Here is a 16,380-nt window from a genome sequence, read left to right on the forward strand (position 1 = left end):
ACAGCAGCAGACAGAGCAGGAGCCATGCTGGCTTCTGTCAAACACAAGGGTCTGGGGGATCAGCCAGGGAAAACTGGAGCTACCACTGAATCTATTCCTGCCTCCATATATTCAGGCAATGTAGGAAAGTTGACAGAAAAGGTTGAGGGTGGGGAACTGAATCTGAGCCCTTGGGCAGTCCTCTTCCACAATGACTCTGGACTTGACAGTGTGACTTGCTTCAGCCAGGGGGCATAATAGCAAGCATGATGCAAGCAAAGGTTGGAAAATGCGTGTGCCCTGGAGCTTGTACCCTTGCTTTTCTTGGGAACCCTGTGGTGTGACCACTACTATGTAAACAAGCCAGAGCTAGCCTGTTGTGACAAGAGATATGTGGCCAAGCCATCCAATGGTTCCAGCTGAGATTGGACCAACTACCAGACATGTGAGTGAGGCCACCCTAGATCATCCATTCCCAGCCAAGCCACTAGCTGACCACAGTGACTGAAGGAACCAGCTGAGACCAGAACTGCCATGCCAGTGCACAAAATCATGAGAAAGAATAAATGTTTATTATTTAAGTTACTGAGTTTGGGTGATCTGTCACACCGAAAGCCAACACAAGAAAAGGTGACAGAACAGAGCTAAGATGTACTGAACATTGGGAGACATATCCCCTAATGACTCTTTACACAATAGTCAGTGGGACTCACTATTGATGTGATTGTATGTCAACTGTCATTGAAATAACCTGATATAGATCCAAAATTGACCACATTCCCTAATATTCATTTCAAGACAATGTTTGCTGTAATTCTTGGAATGCCACTGTATGGGCTTCAGGGGTTTATAAACCTCCTGAAGTTAAATGAAGAATTATATTTATATGCATTTTTTCGTCTCAGCTGAACTGAGAAAAGATGTTAAAACTACAGAGAATAACAAAGAAATATATATGTACAACTGCCTAGAATTAATAATATCTCATTGTATTTTCTTTGGATTTTTCCATATATAAAGCAAATAAAACAATACTGACTCAGTCGTCTCCCTTTCCTCTTTCTCCCTTCAGTATTTTGAACTTGGTAGGGATCGTTCTAGTCTGTGGATTTTTTTTCTTTTTTTCTTTTTCTTTTTTTTTGTTTTTTTTTGAGATGGAGTCTTGCTGGGTCATCCACACTGGAGTGCAGTGGAATGATCTCAGCTTACTGCAACCTCCTTCTCCCTGGTTCAAGCGATTCTCCTGACTCAGTCTCCCAAGTAGCTGGGATTACAGGCATCCACCACCACGCCAGGCTAATTTTTGTATTTTTAGTAGAGACAGGGTTTCGCTATGTTGGCCAGGCTGGTCTCGAACTCCTGACCTCAGGTGATCCACCTGCCTCGGCCTCCCAAAGTGCTAGGATTGCAAGCATGAGACACCATGCCCGGCCTATATTTTTTTAATATACACACAAATACATATATATACACACACACACAGAAATAAATGTATAGACCCCCAAATAACATATGTAGTCTTATTTTGTGTTTTTGACATTTTTCTTAAATGGTTTCAGATATGCATCTTTCTACAACTTGCTTCTTTACCAAACACTACCCTTGTAACACCTATCCATATTGATACTATATTATCAAATAAGCCACATGAATTTCTCTTCTAATGAACATTTAGATTGTTCCTGTTTTGTTCATTCTCGTGATCTGTGGAATGTTTATTTGTTATTATGAACACTGTCAGGGAACAGGTCAGTAGCTTCCAACATATTTTCAGAGGACCTCAGGACATTCTCCCATCCAAATGTTAGGAATCTCTGATAATATGATGGGGGGAAAGGGCATTGTCATCATTTTGCATTGATGCATATTTCTGCATTACAACATTCCCAAGCCTTGAAGGAAGCTATCTTTACTTACATTCTTAAAATAGCTTATTAGATGCTTTTGATTTTAAATGTAAAATTTTCTATAAGGTCTGCATCTTCCTAAGACACTAAAAACAGCCCTATTTTTTTTTCATTGAAAATTTCTTAGAATCAGATAATACTGTCCAAAACATTCTGTTACCATGTAATATGATCCTAAATTGCTGTCACATCAAATGGTGGTCACACCAAATAAATTCCTAAGACACTAACAATGTGATATTCTAATTTTGTTGTTGTTGTATTCTGTAATGTATATAAGAATTAAACAGCTAAATCTCTGTTATCTCATTTTCCTATTTTCTGTTTTTTTAATCCTAGTTAAGATTAGAGAGCCTTCTAGTATGACTTTCCTTTACTTTTTTTTTTTTTTTTTTTTGAGACAGAGTCTCGCTCTATCGCCCAGGCTGGAGTGCAGTGGCACGATCTCAGCTTACTGCAAACTCGGCCTCCCGGCTTCACACCATTCTCCTGCCTTAGCCTCCTGAGTAGCTGGGATTACAGGTGGTCACCACCGTGCCCAGCTAATTTTTTGTATTTTTAATAGAGACGGGGTTTCACCATGTTAGCCAGGATGGTCTCGATCTCCTGACCTCGCGATCCGCCCGCCTCAGCCTGCCAAAGTGCTGGGATAACAGGCGTGAGCCACCACGCCCGGCCGACTTTCTTTTACTTTTATGCTTGTTCTCGCTATGACATCTTCTAGTCTCTATGGCAAAGTCCCAAAGCAAGGAAATTAAAACTCAGAACACTACTACTCATAACAGACAATGTTCTTAAGTCTAAAATATCCCACCCTGGTATTACTGAATAAAATCAACCAAAATTGATGATTTTCTATCAGCCTTACCTTCCTTCAGGAGTAGGTGAAATAATGAAAAATTATACAAATACTTGGACTTGGCATTGTCAAATTTATAAATAATTTATTGAATTGCTTTGGAAAGAGCATGGACTTAGCAGATCTGGTTGGTTACATACAAATTGTGTGGCCCTGAATAATTCCCCTCCCATCACTAGACTTTGATTTTCTTACCTGCAAAATGGCAATGAAAACCAACACTGGTGCTAGAATGAAATGAAATCATGTATATGGAAGCCTTTTGTTATCATTTCTCCACTATACGGGGAGCTTCTCATAAGCAGAGGCAGAGCCTAATTCATCTTTTTGGAGACAGAATCTTGCTCTGTCACCCAGACTGGAGTGCAGTGGCATGATCTTGGTTCACTGCAACCTCCACCTCCCATTTCAAGTGATTCTCCTGCCTCAGCCTCCTGAGTAGCTGGGATTACAGGGGCCCACCACCCCGCCCGGCTAATTTTTTTGTATTTTTAGTAGAGACAGGGGTTTCAACACGTTGGCCAGGCTAGTCTCAAACTCCTGACCTCAAGTGATCTGCCCTCCTCGGCCTCGCAAAGTGCTGGGATAACAGGCCTGAGCCACCATGCCCAGGCCTAATTCACGAAGCCTGTATGCTATCCTCCTTTGCCATGGCAATGTCTTCCCTCCACTTTGGGATTCAAAGCTCTCCATCTCCAACCACTCCTGTTCTCTGGTAGGACCAGCCATATTTGCCAAGGAAGACCCAGACATCTGACTACGCACTGGTGTCACATATTTGAGTGTCAATGCCAGAATCCAGGGGGAGCACCAATGGTAGGCACCTTTGGGCTAGAACCTGGGAATGTGGAGTACGCATCCCAAACTCACCCAAAGAGGGGGCTTCATATCTCAGGAGCCAAAGAAAATTAAGCAGCCCATTACTGACCACAGCAGTTCTAGTGGGTGGAAGGAAGAACTCTCCCCATACACACTTCTGGAGGAAGCCTCCATGCAGTTATGACACACAGTGGGTGATCAGGCTACATGGGATTATAATACTGCCACCAAAATATAATACGCTTATCAAGAAAAAGGATTTCTAAAACAAGTGGAAAAATACAGAGCACAAATTGTATATTTGCCCCATAATTACAACCACATAAAAGCAATGTGTTTGAGGCCCTGTGTGGTGGCTCACACCTGTAATCCCAGCACCTTGGGAGGCTGAGGTGGGTGGATCACTTGGGGTCAGGAGTTCAAGACCAGCCTGGCCAACACGGTGAAACCCTGTCTCTACTAAAAATAAAAAAGTTGGCCGGGCGTGGTGGCGCGCACCTGTAATCCCAGCTACTCAGAAAGTTGAGGCAGGAGAATTGCTTGAACCTAGGGGGCAGAGGGAGGTTGCAGTGAGCCAAGATTGTGCCACTGCACTCCAGCATGGGCGACAGAGTGAGACTCCATCTCCAGAAAAGCAAACAAACAAACAAAAACGCAGTGCATTTTGAATAGACTGGAAGGAAACTCAAAGACAAAAATAATTACTGTGTTAGGGTGTGGTAGTACTATGGGTGAATTCCTCTAAATTTCTTTTTTTTTTTTGTTTTTGAGACAAAGTCTCACTCTTGTTGCCCAGACTGGAGTGCAATGGAGTGATCCAGCTCACTGCAACCTCCGCCTCCCAGGTTCAAGCGATTCTTCTGCCTCAGCCTCCGAAGTAGCTGGGATTACAGGAGCCTGCCACCACACCCGGCTAATTTTTGTATTTTTAGCAGAGACGGGGTTTCACCATGTTGGCCAGGCTGGTCTCGGACTCCTGACCTCAGCCTCCCAAAGTGTTGGATTACAGGCGTTAGCCACGGCGCCCGGCTGAATTCTTCTAAATTTCTTATAATGAAGTTAGTACAGTAACCTTCCACCTACAAGCAGACTTTCTTGAAAAGTCTGAGAAAGAAAACTACTCGGTCACGTCCAGACCCTTAAAGAATGATTTCCACCACTGTTTGGTAAGAAAAACTTTATTAGACTGGAATCTAATAAGGTTAGATCTGCACTGGATCGGATCTAACTTGGATTCTGGCACCAGCTCAGCTAAAACATAGCTAGGAGACTTTGGAAGTCATTTAACCTCTCTAGATCTCTCTGTGAAGTTAACAAATGGACTTAGGATAGAATTCTTAAGCTCTCTTCTGCACTTTCTACAATGTAGCCTATGTTTTACTTTCTATAATGTAGCATATGACCATAAAGTGCTATAAATGACTTTGTAACAAACATTATCAGAGCTAAAAAGACCCAAGAGAGTGTGCCCCCTTCAGAGCAGTTATTATACTTATTTCAGGAAAGAGGGACCTGCTGGATACTGCATATCTTTAGTGGGGCTAATTGTTCTGCCTTTGAGGCACAATGTAACTTCTGGAAACAGCTGAGAGGGATATGGTGCAAAGTCTGGTGAGTAATAGGAAAGATCACACTGGGCACTAAGGAGTTAAAAAATAAAAATAGGAGGCCTTCCCTCCTTCCCTCTTCTTCCCTTCTTTCTCTCTTTTTCTTTTTTGAGACAGAGTTTCACTCTTGTTGCCCAAGCTGGAGTGCAATAGCATGATCTAGGCTCACGGCACCCTCCGCCTCCCAGGTTCAAGTGATTCTCCTGCCTCCGCCTCCCAAGTAGCTGGGATTACAGGTGTCAGCCACCACACCTGGCTATTTTTGTATTTTTAGTAGAGACGGGGTTTCACCAGGTTGGCCAGGCTGGTCTCAAACTCCTGACCTCAGGTGATCCACCCACCTCAGCCTCCCAAAGTCCTGGGATTATAGGCGTGAACCACAGAGTCCAGCCCTGTCTCTTTTTTTTCTCTCTCTCTCTTTTTCTCTCTCTCACTCTCACCCAGGCTGCAGTGCCGCAGTCACAGCTCACTGCATACTTGAACTCCTGAGCTCAAGGAATCCTCCCACCTCAGCCTCCCAGGCAGCTGGGACTACAGTGCATGCCACCACGCCTGGCTAATTTTTAATTTTTTTTTTTTGGTAAAGGCCTGAACCACCACACCCGGCAAAAAATAGGTTTTATTACATAGCTCATAAATGACCATTGAGTGCTTTGAACAACGACAATGACGTCATTCTCATGGTGGTAACTCAGAAGGGAGGGCCAACTTCATTCACATGCACAGTTTAAGTTCTATGGGTTGTCAAAGACCATGTCACTATGTTAGAGCCTTTACAGTTGTACTTCTCTCAAGTGTGGCTGTCCCAAAGATATATGAAAAAAATACTTTGCTAGGATGCCGGAAAAACCTTTTGTCTCTGCCAACATAAATTCTGAAATTGAAATTCAAAACACAATTTGTTTAGCACTATTACAGAATGTGATGATAAGGCTGAGATGTTTATTTTAATATCTTCGGCATTTAACCTTTAACCTCTTATTTACTCTGTAAATATCATCTCAGCATGCTGAGAAAAAGAAAAAAATTCTTTAAACTCACCATTAAGAAACATTTTAATCACAGATTGGTAAAAACACAAGTTCCTGCATTTTTGCAAAAAAAAAAAAAAAAAGAGAGATGACTCAAACTTGGAAAATCATGACTGTACACAATTCCTATATATCCTACCATGAAGTTTATAATACCTTGCACTTACATAGAAGATTTAAAATATTTCTGCTTTTTGAAGCAGATAAAAAGAGCTTTCTCAAATTCCTAACAAATCATAAGGCCCCATACTTGTCTCACGAGCAAACACAAGGCACTGTATGTTGTCTTTCACTGAGTCTCACAGGAGCTCATCACATGCCCACACTAGGCACAGAAGCAAAATGTTGTATTCCAAGTTATCAGAATGCTCACCACTGCTCATTATCTAGCCCTCAGGATAACTCCTGAGACAGACCTCCAATTCATGAGATTCAGCTGAGAAAGGAGTGACAAACAAGTCTATCATGTGACATTGGAGGCCACGGCATTTTCAGTGGAGGAAGGAGTTGAAGGGTTGAAGAGAAAAGTTCAATTTGCAGCCTCACCACTCGTGGCACCATCCTACACAGGTGTTGAAATAGCTCCAAATAGTAGCAGCTGGATGCAGACTTTCCCTGTTATAATAGCCTAGAGATTGCATGGGCTGAAAATACCAGGCAGCTCCCTCTCTTTAGGGAGACCCAGTAGGAAGGTGCAGATGTATCAATAAATATTGAATGCCACTACTGGGTATGTGGTGAACGTTTAGACACTCTTCCTGGTGAGTGAATGAGAAGAAGCACTGTGGTTCACAGAAGGACACCATGTTAAGACTTACAATAAAGTGGCTGCAAACAGCTAAACTGCAGGTGTGTTTGGCCCCTCTGAGATGATCAAGTCACATATAAAAATTGGCAGAGGCCGGGCGTGGTGGCTCACGTCTATAATCCTAGCATTTTGGGAGGCTGAGGCGGGCAGATCACCTGAGGTCAGGAGTTTGAGACCAGCCTGGCCAACATAGTGGAACCCTCTCAAAAAAATTTTAAAAAAAGTTTGCAACCACTGACAAGGCTGTAGTCCTCAGCAAAAGTGTGGTGGAGGTGACTTTCAACTTCAGTGAATGTCTGCTTCTTCTACTTCTCCATCCCTCTCCATCCACTGCTCCACTCGTTTTCTCTCCAAGGAGATGCCTGGCCTCTCAAATATTTCCCACTAGGACGGCCCACTCACACTTGTCCCTAGATAATGTCCTGGACTCTAGGTATTTCCCTAACCCTTTGCCTCCATCAGAACTTTTTTTGTGCTTGATCCCATTCCTTTCTGGTTTTGTTTTGTTGTATTGTGTTGTTTTGACTAGGAGACTGCTAGCTATCTGATAAACTAATCAGTGGAAATCAAGTAGGTTACCTTCCCAGGAAACATTTGAAATGTATTCCAAACTTTCTAAAGACATGCCATGCCATCACCTAAAGGAACTTACCAACCTTATCATCAGCTATCCATCAGATTTCTAGGTTGTAAATCTATTCCTGGGTATTCTTGTGTGTCATATCTATAATTTACTCACAAGTATATGCAAGTAAGGAAAAGGGAACAGATCTTGAACATGTTCTGAGGTGACGGTCAATTCAGATTTGCTCAAATATTTCTGTATATTTAATGCACAGAAACCTTGCATTAAAATGAATCACAACTTCTGGATCCAAAGTACACAGCAGATCTAGAGCCATTGGTTTGAGTCTATCAGAGAGTCCAAACTGGTCATGGGCACAAAAGCTGAATTTCCATGATGATAAGCCCAGATTCTCCAAAGGAAGCCTTAGATGTGTATTACCATTAAAGTCAACAGAGATTTTTTTGTACTCTGCTAAACAACTTACACTAAATTATAAAGATGTGCAGGTTTTTTTTTTTTTTAAACTTCTTCAAGTCTCCTAAGGAAAAAGACACAAATAACTATTGCCTGGTAGTGTTCTTAGTTTTCTCAATATAGAAAAGTGTCCCAAAGTGAGTTTTTGGGAGGAAGATAGAAGGTGAACTACAAGCTGTACACTGTTTTCATGAGTCAGAAAATGAAAATGGCTATTTTCCTTATGAGTCACAACTGAATGAATCTTAGTAGGGCCTTGGGTACAGATGGAGAGCCCTCCTACTATGCTTCCAGACTTCCTAAAAGACACATACACACAGACACACACACATTTACACCGAAGAAGTCCACAGTATAGGTGCTCTCCCGATAGCCCAGCCAAGGGCCTTCTTTTTCTTCTTCTTCTTCCTAATAATTTTTAACAGAAACAGGGTCTCACTATGTTACCCAGGATGATCTTGAACTCCTGGGCTCAAGTGATCCTCCTGCCTCAGCCTCCCAAAGTGCTGGGATTACAGGCGTGAGCCACTGTGCCTGGCTGCCAAGGGCCTTCTGATGAATTTTAGCCTCCACGCTAATCTTCAGCCACACCCAAAGAAGGTAATGTCCTTTCCCTTCCTGTTCTAAGCAGCTGAAAGGATACAACATGGCCAGGCCTGGGCACATGTGGAACACAAAATGAAGTATCATTCAGCTTGACGGAATCTTACATAAACATTAAATACTGTAACTTGGGTTTCTGATTATTTAAGATGATGCTCTATTCTAAGGCAACTTCACATACATAATGAACAATTTTTCAAGTCAGGAAAGAAATGATTAACTTCGGCCACATCACTCTGGATCCAGTAGATCTACCAATAGCACATCTCCTGTTTCAGGACAGCCAGCTGTTTCAACTTTTCCGTCAGCGAACTGTGACCTCAGCACTAGTATCTGATGCACAGATAGTCGCCTGGCGGCGCACAACGTGCCCATCTGTGCTGATGGCAGGGAGCCCATCAATAGGTAAGTCACACCCTGTCCCCGGATAGAACCATCTCCTCCCTAGAGCATGCCTTTCTCGCAAGCATTTGACCAAACTTCATCTGCAATGGGGCTGAATTAAGCATGGTGTCCCAGGTTTCGGAAAAGGCAACCGAAACTATATTTCAGTACGTTCAGCATGAAAAATGAGTTTAACCGAGGGGAAGTTAATTTCCTCAAGGTACCACTCAAGTACTTAAATTCAGTAAGATTCTTTAAGTTCTTGACATAAACACATTGATTTTTTTAAGAAATATTGACCCACGGAAAATGATTACAGCAATTCTCAAGTACCAGGACTATTACATTGCTTCAATTCAAGGGACCAGGTGCCCAGTGAGGTAGCTTCACCCAAACACAGGCCCAATGGGAATGGTTCTCTGCTGGGGTGAGGGGAGGGGTCCAAAGTAACGTGGAGTAGACTGACTTCTTAAACCGTAAAACTGGAAGAGGAAATTTAGAGATGAAGTGTTCTCTTAGATGGGGCAAAAGTGACTTAATTTTGAACTATGTAAAAAGAAAAGGCTTTGGTCGAGGATGCCTTAAAAGGTTTCTTGTTGATGTTTGTTTGTAATCATTCTTTTGAATAAACAGCACGGGGCAAGGGGGCGTCTGAGCTTCGTGTGCAGGTTTCGATGGGCCTCGGCTGCACCTCCCTCAGGCTGCTCATGGGGTTATCGATTTTTCAATTAGTGTTGTGCTGGTTATCATTTTAACTTGGTTCTCTTCCACAGCCAGTAAAAAACAGCAGCAAACCAGAAGAGGACGAGATCATCCACCTAAGCAGGACTACTTGAAAAGAAGCAAGTGTGGAAACTATGAAGACTTGTAATCGTTTTTTTTTTTTTTTTTTTGGTTTTTTCCCCCCCTCTCTCTGATGAACTGCCTACCTCTTCAAAATACAGTCCTTGCTTTTGTGCCCCGGAAAGAAAAATACACCACGCCAAAGCCCAAGGGAGGTGGCCTAAGGTTATACAGGGAGGGAGGGGAGTGCAGCTGGACTGGGGAGGTGGAATAGCAGAAAAGTCACAAGTCAAAGAGGTGACCCCTTCCATACATTCCCAAAGTGCCAAAGGGAAAAGAGCAACAAACTTGAAACTCGCGAGGGCGTCATTCCGTGCGAAACGTCCCCCTGGATCCCCGAAAAGCCCCGGTCCCCTCGCGCTTGGTAAGGGGTGGGGTCCTCTTCGGGAGGGTGGGGTCCTCTTCGGGAGGTGTTTACTCGGCGTCCGGGGCGCCGAGACCTTCGGGGTCGGCGCCCTGCACAGGTCCGGGACGGCGTAGCTGCCGTCCGTGCCCGGATCGCCCCGGCTCTCCACCGCCAGCCCGCTCGCCGCCAGGTGCTCGCCCTACCTGGCGCCCCCGCCTGCCTTTGTGCGGCCCGCGCCGCCCCTCGCCAGGGCAGGCCGGGGACCGCCCCCGCCCGCGTGCCGCTGCCAGGCGGGACAGCTGCGGGCGCTGCCGGGCGGCGGAGCGACGGCGGGGAGGAGAGGGAGTCGGCGAGAGGGTGCCCGGGGCGGGGCGGGCACGGCCGCGGGGAGGGCAGGGGGCGCCGCCAGCGGCTGCGGCGCGAGTCTGTGAGCACCTCCCCTGCCGGCTGCATCCCCCACGTCCCAGCAGGAGGAGAGGACCCCCTAGCGCGCCGTGCCCCTCGCAGCCGATGCGCCCACACCCTGGCTTCCGACAGCTGGCAGCCATAGCAACCCGGCCACAAAGTTTCGCGACGCAGAAGGCGACTTGGAATAAAGTTTTCCTTGGCCCTTCGCTCACTCTCCCCCGGCCCGGGTTTACGGAAAGCGGCAGGAAATCAGAGCTCGCGACGTGCCGGCTCCCGCGTCCACCTTCTCCACTCCTGGCCCGGGCAGCGCGCCCAAGGTGGGTGCACCGCGCCGGGGCTTCCTGCCCAGTCCCCTGGCCCGGCATCCTGGGACGCGGCGCGGCCAACTCACCATGGTGACTCGCGCCGCGGTCGCGCCTCCTCCGGGTCCGGCTGCCGGGGAGCTGGGGCTGGAACGCAGTCTCCTGGGCGAACTTCAAAAGTTGGTTCCCCTCGCCAAAAACAGGCTCCCGACACCCAAGCACTCACAGGAGCCAATGGGAACCCAGGGGGGACTCCATCCAGGCGGGATCGGCGGCGCTAGGTGAGGGCGAGACGGCTGCGACCTAGCAGGCGGGGCGCATGCTGCGGAGGGCAGGAGTCCACTCGGACCCGCCGCTCGCCGCCGGCCCAGGTGAGTCCGATGTACTCGGAGCGTCCGCCTCGCTCCCCTGCCTCGTTCCTCTTTCTTCGGCCACTTAATCCGTACTCCTCCGGCTGAGTCTCGGCTCGGGCCGGGCAATCTGTCCATAAATGGAGAACTCAGCTCAGGCCTGACCAATCAGGGTTTGTTTTCGCAGCGTCACTCCTCAGGGAAACCGTAGTAGCCAACAAGCTTGGAGCTGCTGGAGTTTCCAAAGACCTCTGGATCCTGTAGTCCTCCTCCCGCGCCAGCCTCCGAAGAAAGCTGCGGACCCAGCTCGCTCCTGGTAGCAAGACCCGAACGGTAAGGAAGAAAATCCTCGTGAAAGAGGAGCAGACTTTTCACTTCGCTGCGTTTTAAGACGAAAGTTAGGGTGGGTTTCGCTTCCAAGTTGAAGTGGCATGATTTTCCCAGAACTTTTTTTTAAGAAGGAAATATTTTATCAGCATAAAACATCAGAGTCGTGGCAGCAGCCCAAAGGAAATCCTTTTTCTTTCCTACGTCTGGATTGTGAGCAAAGTCAAAAATATCATTTCCCCACCCCTCCTTTTACCTGAATTTCCTTGGAAAACAAAGGAAGCCTTCCGGCTGCTTTTTCTTTCTTTTCTTTTTTCTGTTTTTCTTTCTCTTTCCTTTCTTTTTTCTTTTCTTTTCTTTTTTTTCTTTTCCTTTTCTTTTTCTTTTCTTTTCTTTCTTTTTTTTTTTTTTTGCACGTTTTGATGACAGAAAAGTTGTTGCACGTGCAGTGGGCAGAGGGCAGGAGAGAGGAGATAGGTGGGAAGAAACCCCATCCAACCTCAGCCAACACATCTGCTGAAAACAATCAGAACTGTAAAAATGCATTATTACAGAGCGTCGAATTTCCCAGAAGATTGGCGGGGAGGTTGGTGGGGGGGAAGCAGAATCTCAAAATCAAGGTAGGGAGTTTGATTTTATTGTTCTGGAGGCTGAGGAAGTAAATTTGGTGGGTCTTAACAGGCTCCCTTCCTGGGATCTGTAGAAGATAAAACTGATAAACCTCAGGGCATAGAGAAACTATGAAGCATAATGATATTATGATACTTTCTGAAATTCGGTTGAGGGTAATCCCAGCACTTTGGGAGGCTGAGGTTGGTGGATCACCTGAGGTCAGGAGTTTGAGACCAGCCTGGCCAACATGGTGAAACCCCTTCTCTACTAAAAATACAAAAGGTAGCCCGGCATGGTTGTTCATGCCTGTAATCTCAGCTACTCGGGAGCCTGAGACATGAGAATCGCTTGAACAGGGGAGGCGGAAGCCGCAGTGAGAGGAAATCGTACCACTCTCCTCCAGCCTGGGCGACAGAGCAAGTCTCAAAAAAAAAAAAAAAAAAAAGAAAAGAAAAAGAAAAAAATTTGGTTGTAGCTCTTCACTTGACTATCTGAGCATAGAGTTAGAAAGGATGTTAAACATTATCTTGTCTAAAAGGGTAAACAAAATGTTACAACATGCACAAATCTCGAAAATACCATGTTAAGTGAAAGAAGCCAGGAGCAAAAGACCACATATCATATAATTCCATATATATGAAAGTTCAGGATAGGGAAATCTATAGAGATAAAAAGTATATTGGTTGTTTGCTAGGGGCTGTGGGAGAGGGGAAATGGAAGTACTTGCTAATAGGTATACATTTTCCTATCGAAGTGATGAAAATATTCTGGAATTAGATAATGGTGATGTTTGTACAAGTTTGTGAATATACTAAAAACCACTGTGTTGTGCTTTTTAAATGGGTGAATCTCATGGTGTGTTCATTATATCTCTTTTAAACGTTGAAAAAAAAATCATATTGTCCAAATTCTTGTAGTAATCATTCACATAGTTTGGCAACAATATAATCGAATGTGTATTATAAGACAGCATGGCTAAACACTGGAGTTACAACTGGTCCCTGCCCTCACTGAACTTATAATTTTAGAATGGGGAAAACAAATGATGAATTTTTTAAAAGAATAAATAATTACAGGAAAGAAGCAAGCATAATGAAACGCAACAGTAGTTTTGTGCAAGGAACTGTTATATTTGGAGCTGTAGTTTAGGGTAGGAAATTCATCTGGTATGGTTATGTAGTATGAATTGGAAAGAAAACAGCATGGCATCTGTACTAGGCATTGCCTAGGTACACACAGACATGATAAATTCTCAGATAAGTCTGACTCCATATTTCATAGGGGAATATCACCTTCAAAATATTACTGGGCCAGCCAAGCTCAGTGGCTCATGCCTACAGTGCTAGTGCTTTAGGAAGCCAAGATGGTAGGATCGCTGGAAACCAGGCATTCAAGACCAACCTGGGCATCAGAGCAAGACTCTATCAAAAACTTATAATAATGAAATTTAGCTGGGCATTATAGTGCATGCCTGTAGTCCCAGCTACTTGGGAGGCTGAGACGGGAAGATCGTGTGAGGCCAGAAATTCGAGGCTGTAGTGAGCTATGATCATGCCACTGCACTCCAGCCTGGGCAACAGAGTGAAGCCCTGTCTCAAAACAACAAAACCTATCATGAATTTTAGGAATGTATAAACAGAGGTTATCAAAACAAAAATGTCAGCTTACCAGTAACACAAGAAACCCTACCTAAGCCACCATCCCATCCATGGTCAACCCTGATTCGTAGTCAGATTGACATGGGCTTTGAGATATACAAAGGCATAGTTTCTTTCCCAAGTATAGCCCAGGAAATACAGTGAAACACTGAAAAAGTCTTAATAATCCACTGACAATCAACTGACAATTGATCAGTCTTAGATTTATCAAAAACTACCTTGAGACTATTCATCCATTATATCATCATTTCTGATTTTTTAAAAAAATGTTTTAGTGTTTACTTTTATTGCCCTAATAATCTATAATCTCTTTCAAGTTTCAAGAGGCACACTTAACTGTACTAGGCAGGACTTTGATGAAGATGTATGCTTGTGTTTATTTTTTATAATATATATGAGATTTTATATGTATATATGATTTATAGATATGATTATATATTTTATAATATATATGAGAATGAGATTGTTATAAAGTCATATATATATATATATATAAAAGTAGTGCTTTATGTATTATGAGATTTGGTGACGCATAGACTTGAAATCTGGTGTTTCTACTTAGCTGTGAGATCTTAGTTTCTCTGAACTTCAATTCTCTTATTGATAAAACAGATTGATGTGAGCATGAAAGGAAATGTGTGTAAAGATGGTCAGTAAATGTGGACTCCTTTTTCCCTTCATCTATCTCAGGTGTTCTAGGTCAGAGATTCAGAGTGGAAACCTGGATGAGATTGGATAGACCATGGCCCCTGAATTGCATGCCAAGGGTAGGGACTGTTTGTGTGTGCTCTTTTCTTTAAGGAGTGTTAAGAGCTTTCATCAGATTCTCAAAGATGCCTTAACAGACAAAATATTAGAAGCCACAGCTCTTGATCATATTAGTTATGCTTCTCTTGGCTTTTGTTTCTGTTGTGTTTTTCTTGAGGCATATAGATTAGAACTGAGCGTGATGCCTTAAGGTCAGAGGCTCAGCTTGGATTCTCAAAACAGAACCCACTAATTCACAGTTTGAGTGTAGAATATCATGTGTGGTCATGTGATACAGCCTATGATTTCGTGAAGAATCACTTCAAACCTGTTCCTGCTCCATCCTTAATTTAGGGAAGGTGGTACATCATCAGTTTGGGCTAGAACGGCCTCTTAGATACTTACAGCCTGATATCCCTGGGAGAGTCTTGGTTTATGCCTTTAGTCCAATGAATTTATTAATTGTACCCGTCTTTCATTCCCGAAAGGGCCTAGTTTGAATAATAACTTATATGGTCACCCTAGATTTCTGGCCAAATTACATTTTTAAAAATCCTCACCTTTTAAAATGAACATTTTCCCAATTCTTATTTCCATCTGTTTTTCAGAGGATTCAGTACTATATTGCCAGATATTTATTATTTCCTTCTTTTCTTTTCTTTTCTTTTTTTTTTTTTTTTTTTTTGAGATAGAATCTCGCTCTGTCACCCAGACTAGAGTGCAGTGGCGCGATCTTGGCTCACTGCAACCTCTGCCTCCCGGGTCTAAGCGATTCTCTGCCTCAGCCTCCCGAGTAGCTGGAATCACAGGCACCCGCCACCACGCCGGCTAATTTTTGTATTTTCAGTAGAGCTGGGGTGTCACCATCTTGGCCAGGCTGGTCTTGAACTCCTGACCTCATGATCCACCTGCCTCAGCCTCCCAAAGTGCTGGGATTACAGGTGTGAGCCACTGCACCCGGCCTTGATTTGTTTTTTGAGACAGAATCTTGCTGTGTGACACAAGCAAGATTGGAATGCAGTGGTGAGATCTCAGCTCACTGCAACCTCCGCCTCCCAGGTTCAAGTGATTCTCCTGCCTCAGCCTCCAGAGTAGCTGGGAATACAGGCGCCCACCACCACGCCTGGCTAATTTTTGTATTTTTAGTAGAGAGGGGGTTTCAGCATGTTGGCCAAGCTGGTCTCAAAGTCCTGACCTCAAATGATCTGCCTGCCTCAGTCCCCCAAAGTGCTGGGATTATAGACTTGAGCCACGGAACCTGGCCGGATATTTATTCTTATTCAAGACCATAGTAGCAGTGAAGTGGAAGCAACTTTTAAAACTGTAAAACTCATTCTAGACACATGATGGAGCTAGTCAGATGAGACTTTGTACATACCTTGGCATGATTAATTGCATTTTTCTGGGGCTGAATGAAAAGGAACCAATAAAAAAACAAAATGAATACAAAGTAAAATTTTCTGTATAAATCTATCAGTGAAATAAATCATTGTTTATGCTTTTTGGAAAGCAGCAAGAAAATAATATCGAGCAATAAAACGAATTTCCCTGTCAATACCATAAAAAAATCATTCAGAATGCACTCACAACACTAAAGTTAATTAAAATGGCTGGGTGTGGTGGCTCACACCTGTAATGCCAGCACTTTGGGAGGCAGGTGGATCACCCAAGGTCAGGAATTCAAGACCAACCTGACCAATATGGTGAAACCTTGTCTCTACTAAAAGTTAGCCAGGTGTGGTGGCCTG

The 16,380-nt window shown here is 44.1% G+C and overlaps 2 protein-coding genes across 7 annotated transcripts in view; one reads left to right on the plus strand and one right to left on the minus strand.

Moving 5' to 3' along the window:
• The window catches only part of MYO1E (myosin IE), a 243,828-nt gene extending 232,352 nt beyond the window's left edge, over window positions 1-11,476 (minus strand). Inside the window, exon 1 of the mRNA XM_010374243.2 lies at window positions 11,028-11,476. Within this exon, the coding sequence (XP_010372545.1) occupies window positions 11,028-11,030 (3 nt within the window). The 5' untranslated portion in view covers window positions 11,031-11,476. The remainder of the gene's footprint in view (window positions 1-11,027) is intronic.
• Window positions 11,477-11,519: 43 nt separating this feature from the next.
• The window catches only part of FAM81A (family with sequence similarity 81 member A), a 163,303-nt gene continuing 158,442 nt past the window's right edge, over window positions 11,520-16,380 (plus strand). For 3 of the 6 annotated variants that reach the window (XM_030929697.1, XM_030929692.1, XM_030929685.1), the window contains exon 1: window positions 11,520-11,621. The gene's annotated coding sequence lies outside the window, so the exon portion shown is untranslated. The remainder of the gene's footprint in view (window positions 11,622-16,380) is intronic. The other 3 variants (XM_030929684.1, XM_030929698.1, XM_030929691.1) reach the window with 3 other exon arrangements.

This window comes from Rhinopithecus roxellana, chromosome 5 (genome assembly GCF_007565055.1).
Source record: "Rhinopithecus roxellana isolate Shanxi Qingling chromosome 5, ASM756505v1, whole genome shotgun sequence".
Taxonomy (NCBI): Eukaryota; Metazoa; Chordata; class Mammalia; order Primates; family Cercopithecidae; genus Rhinopithecus; species Rhinopithecus roxellana.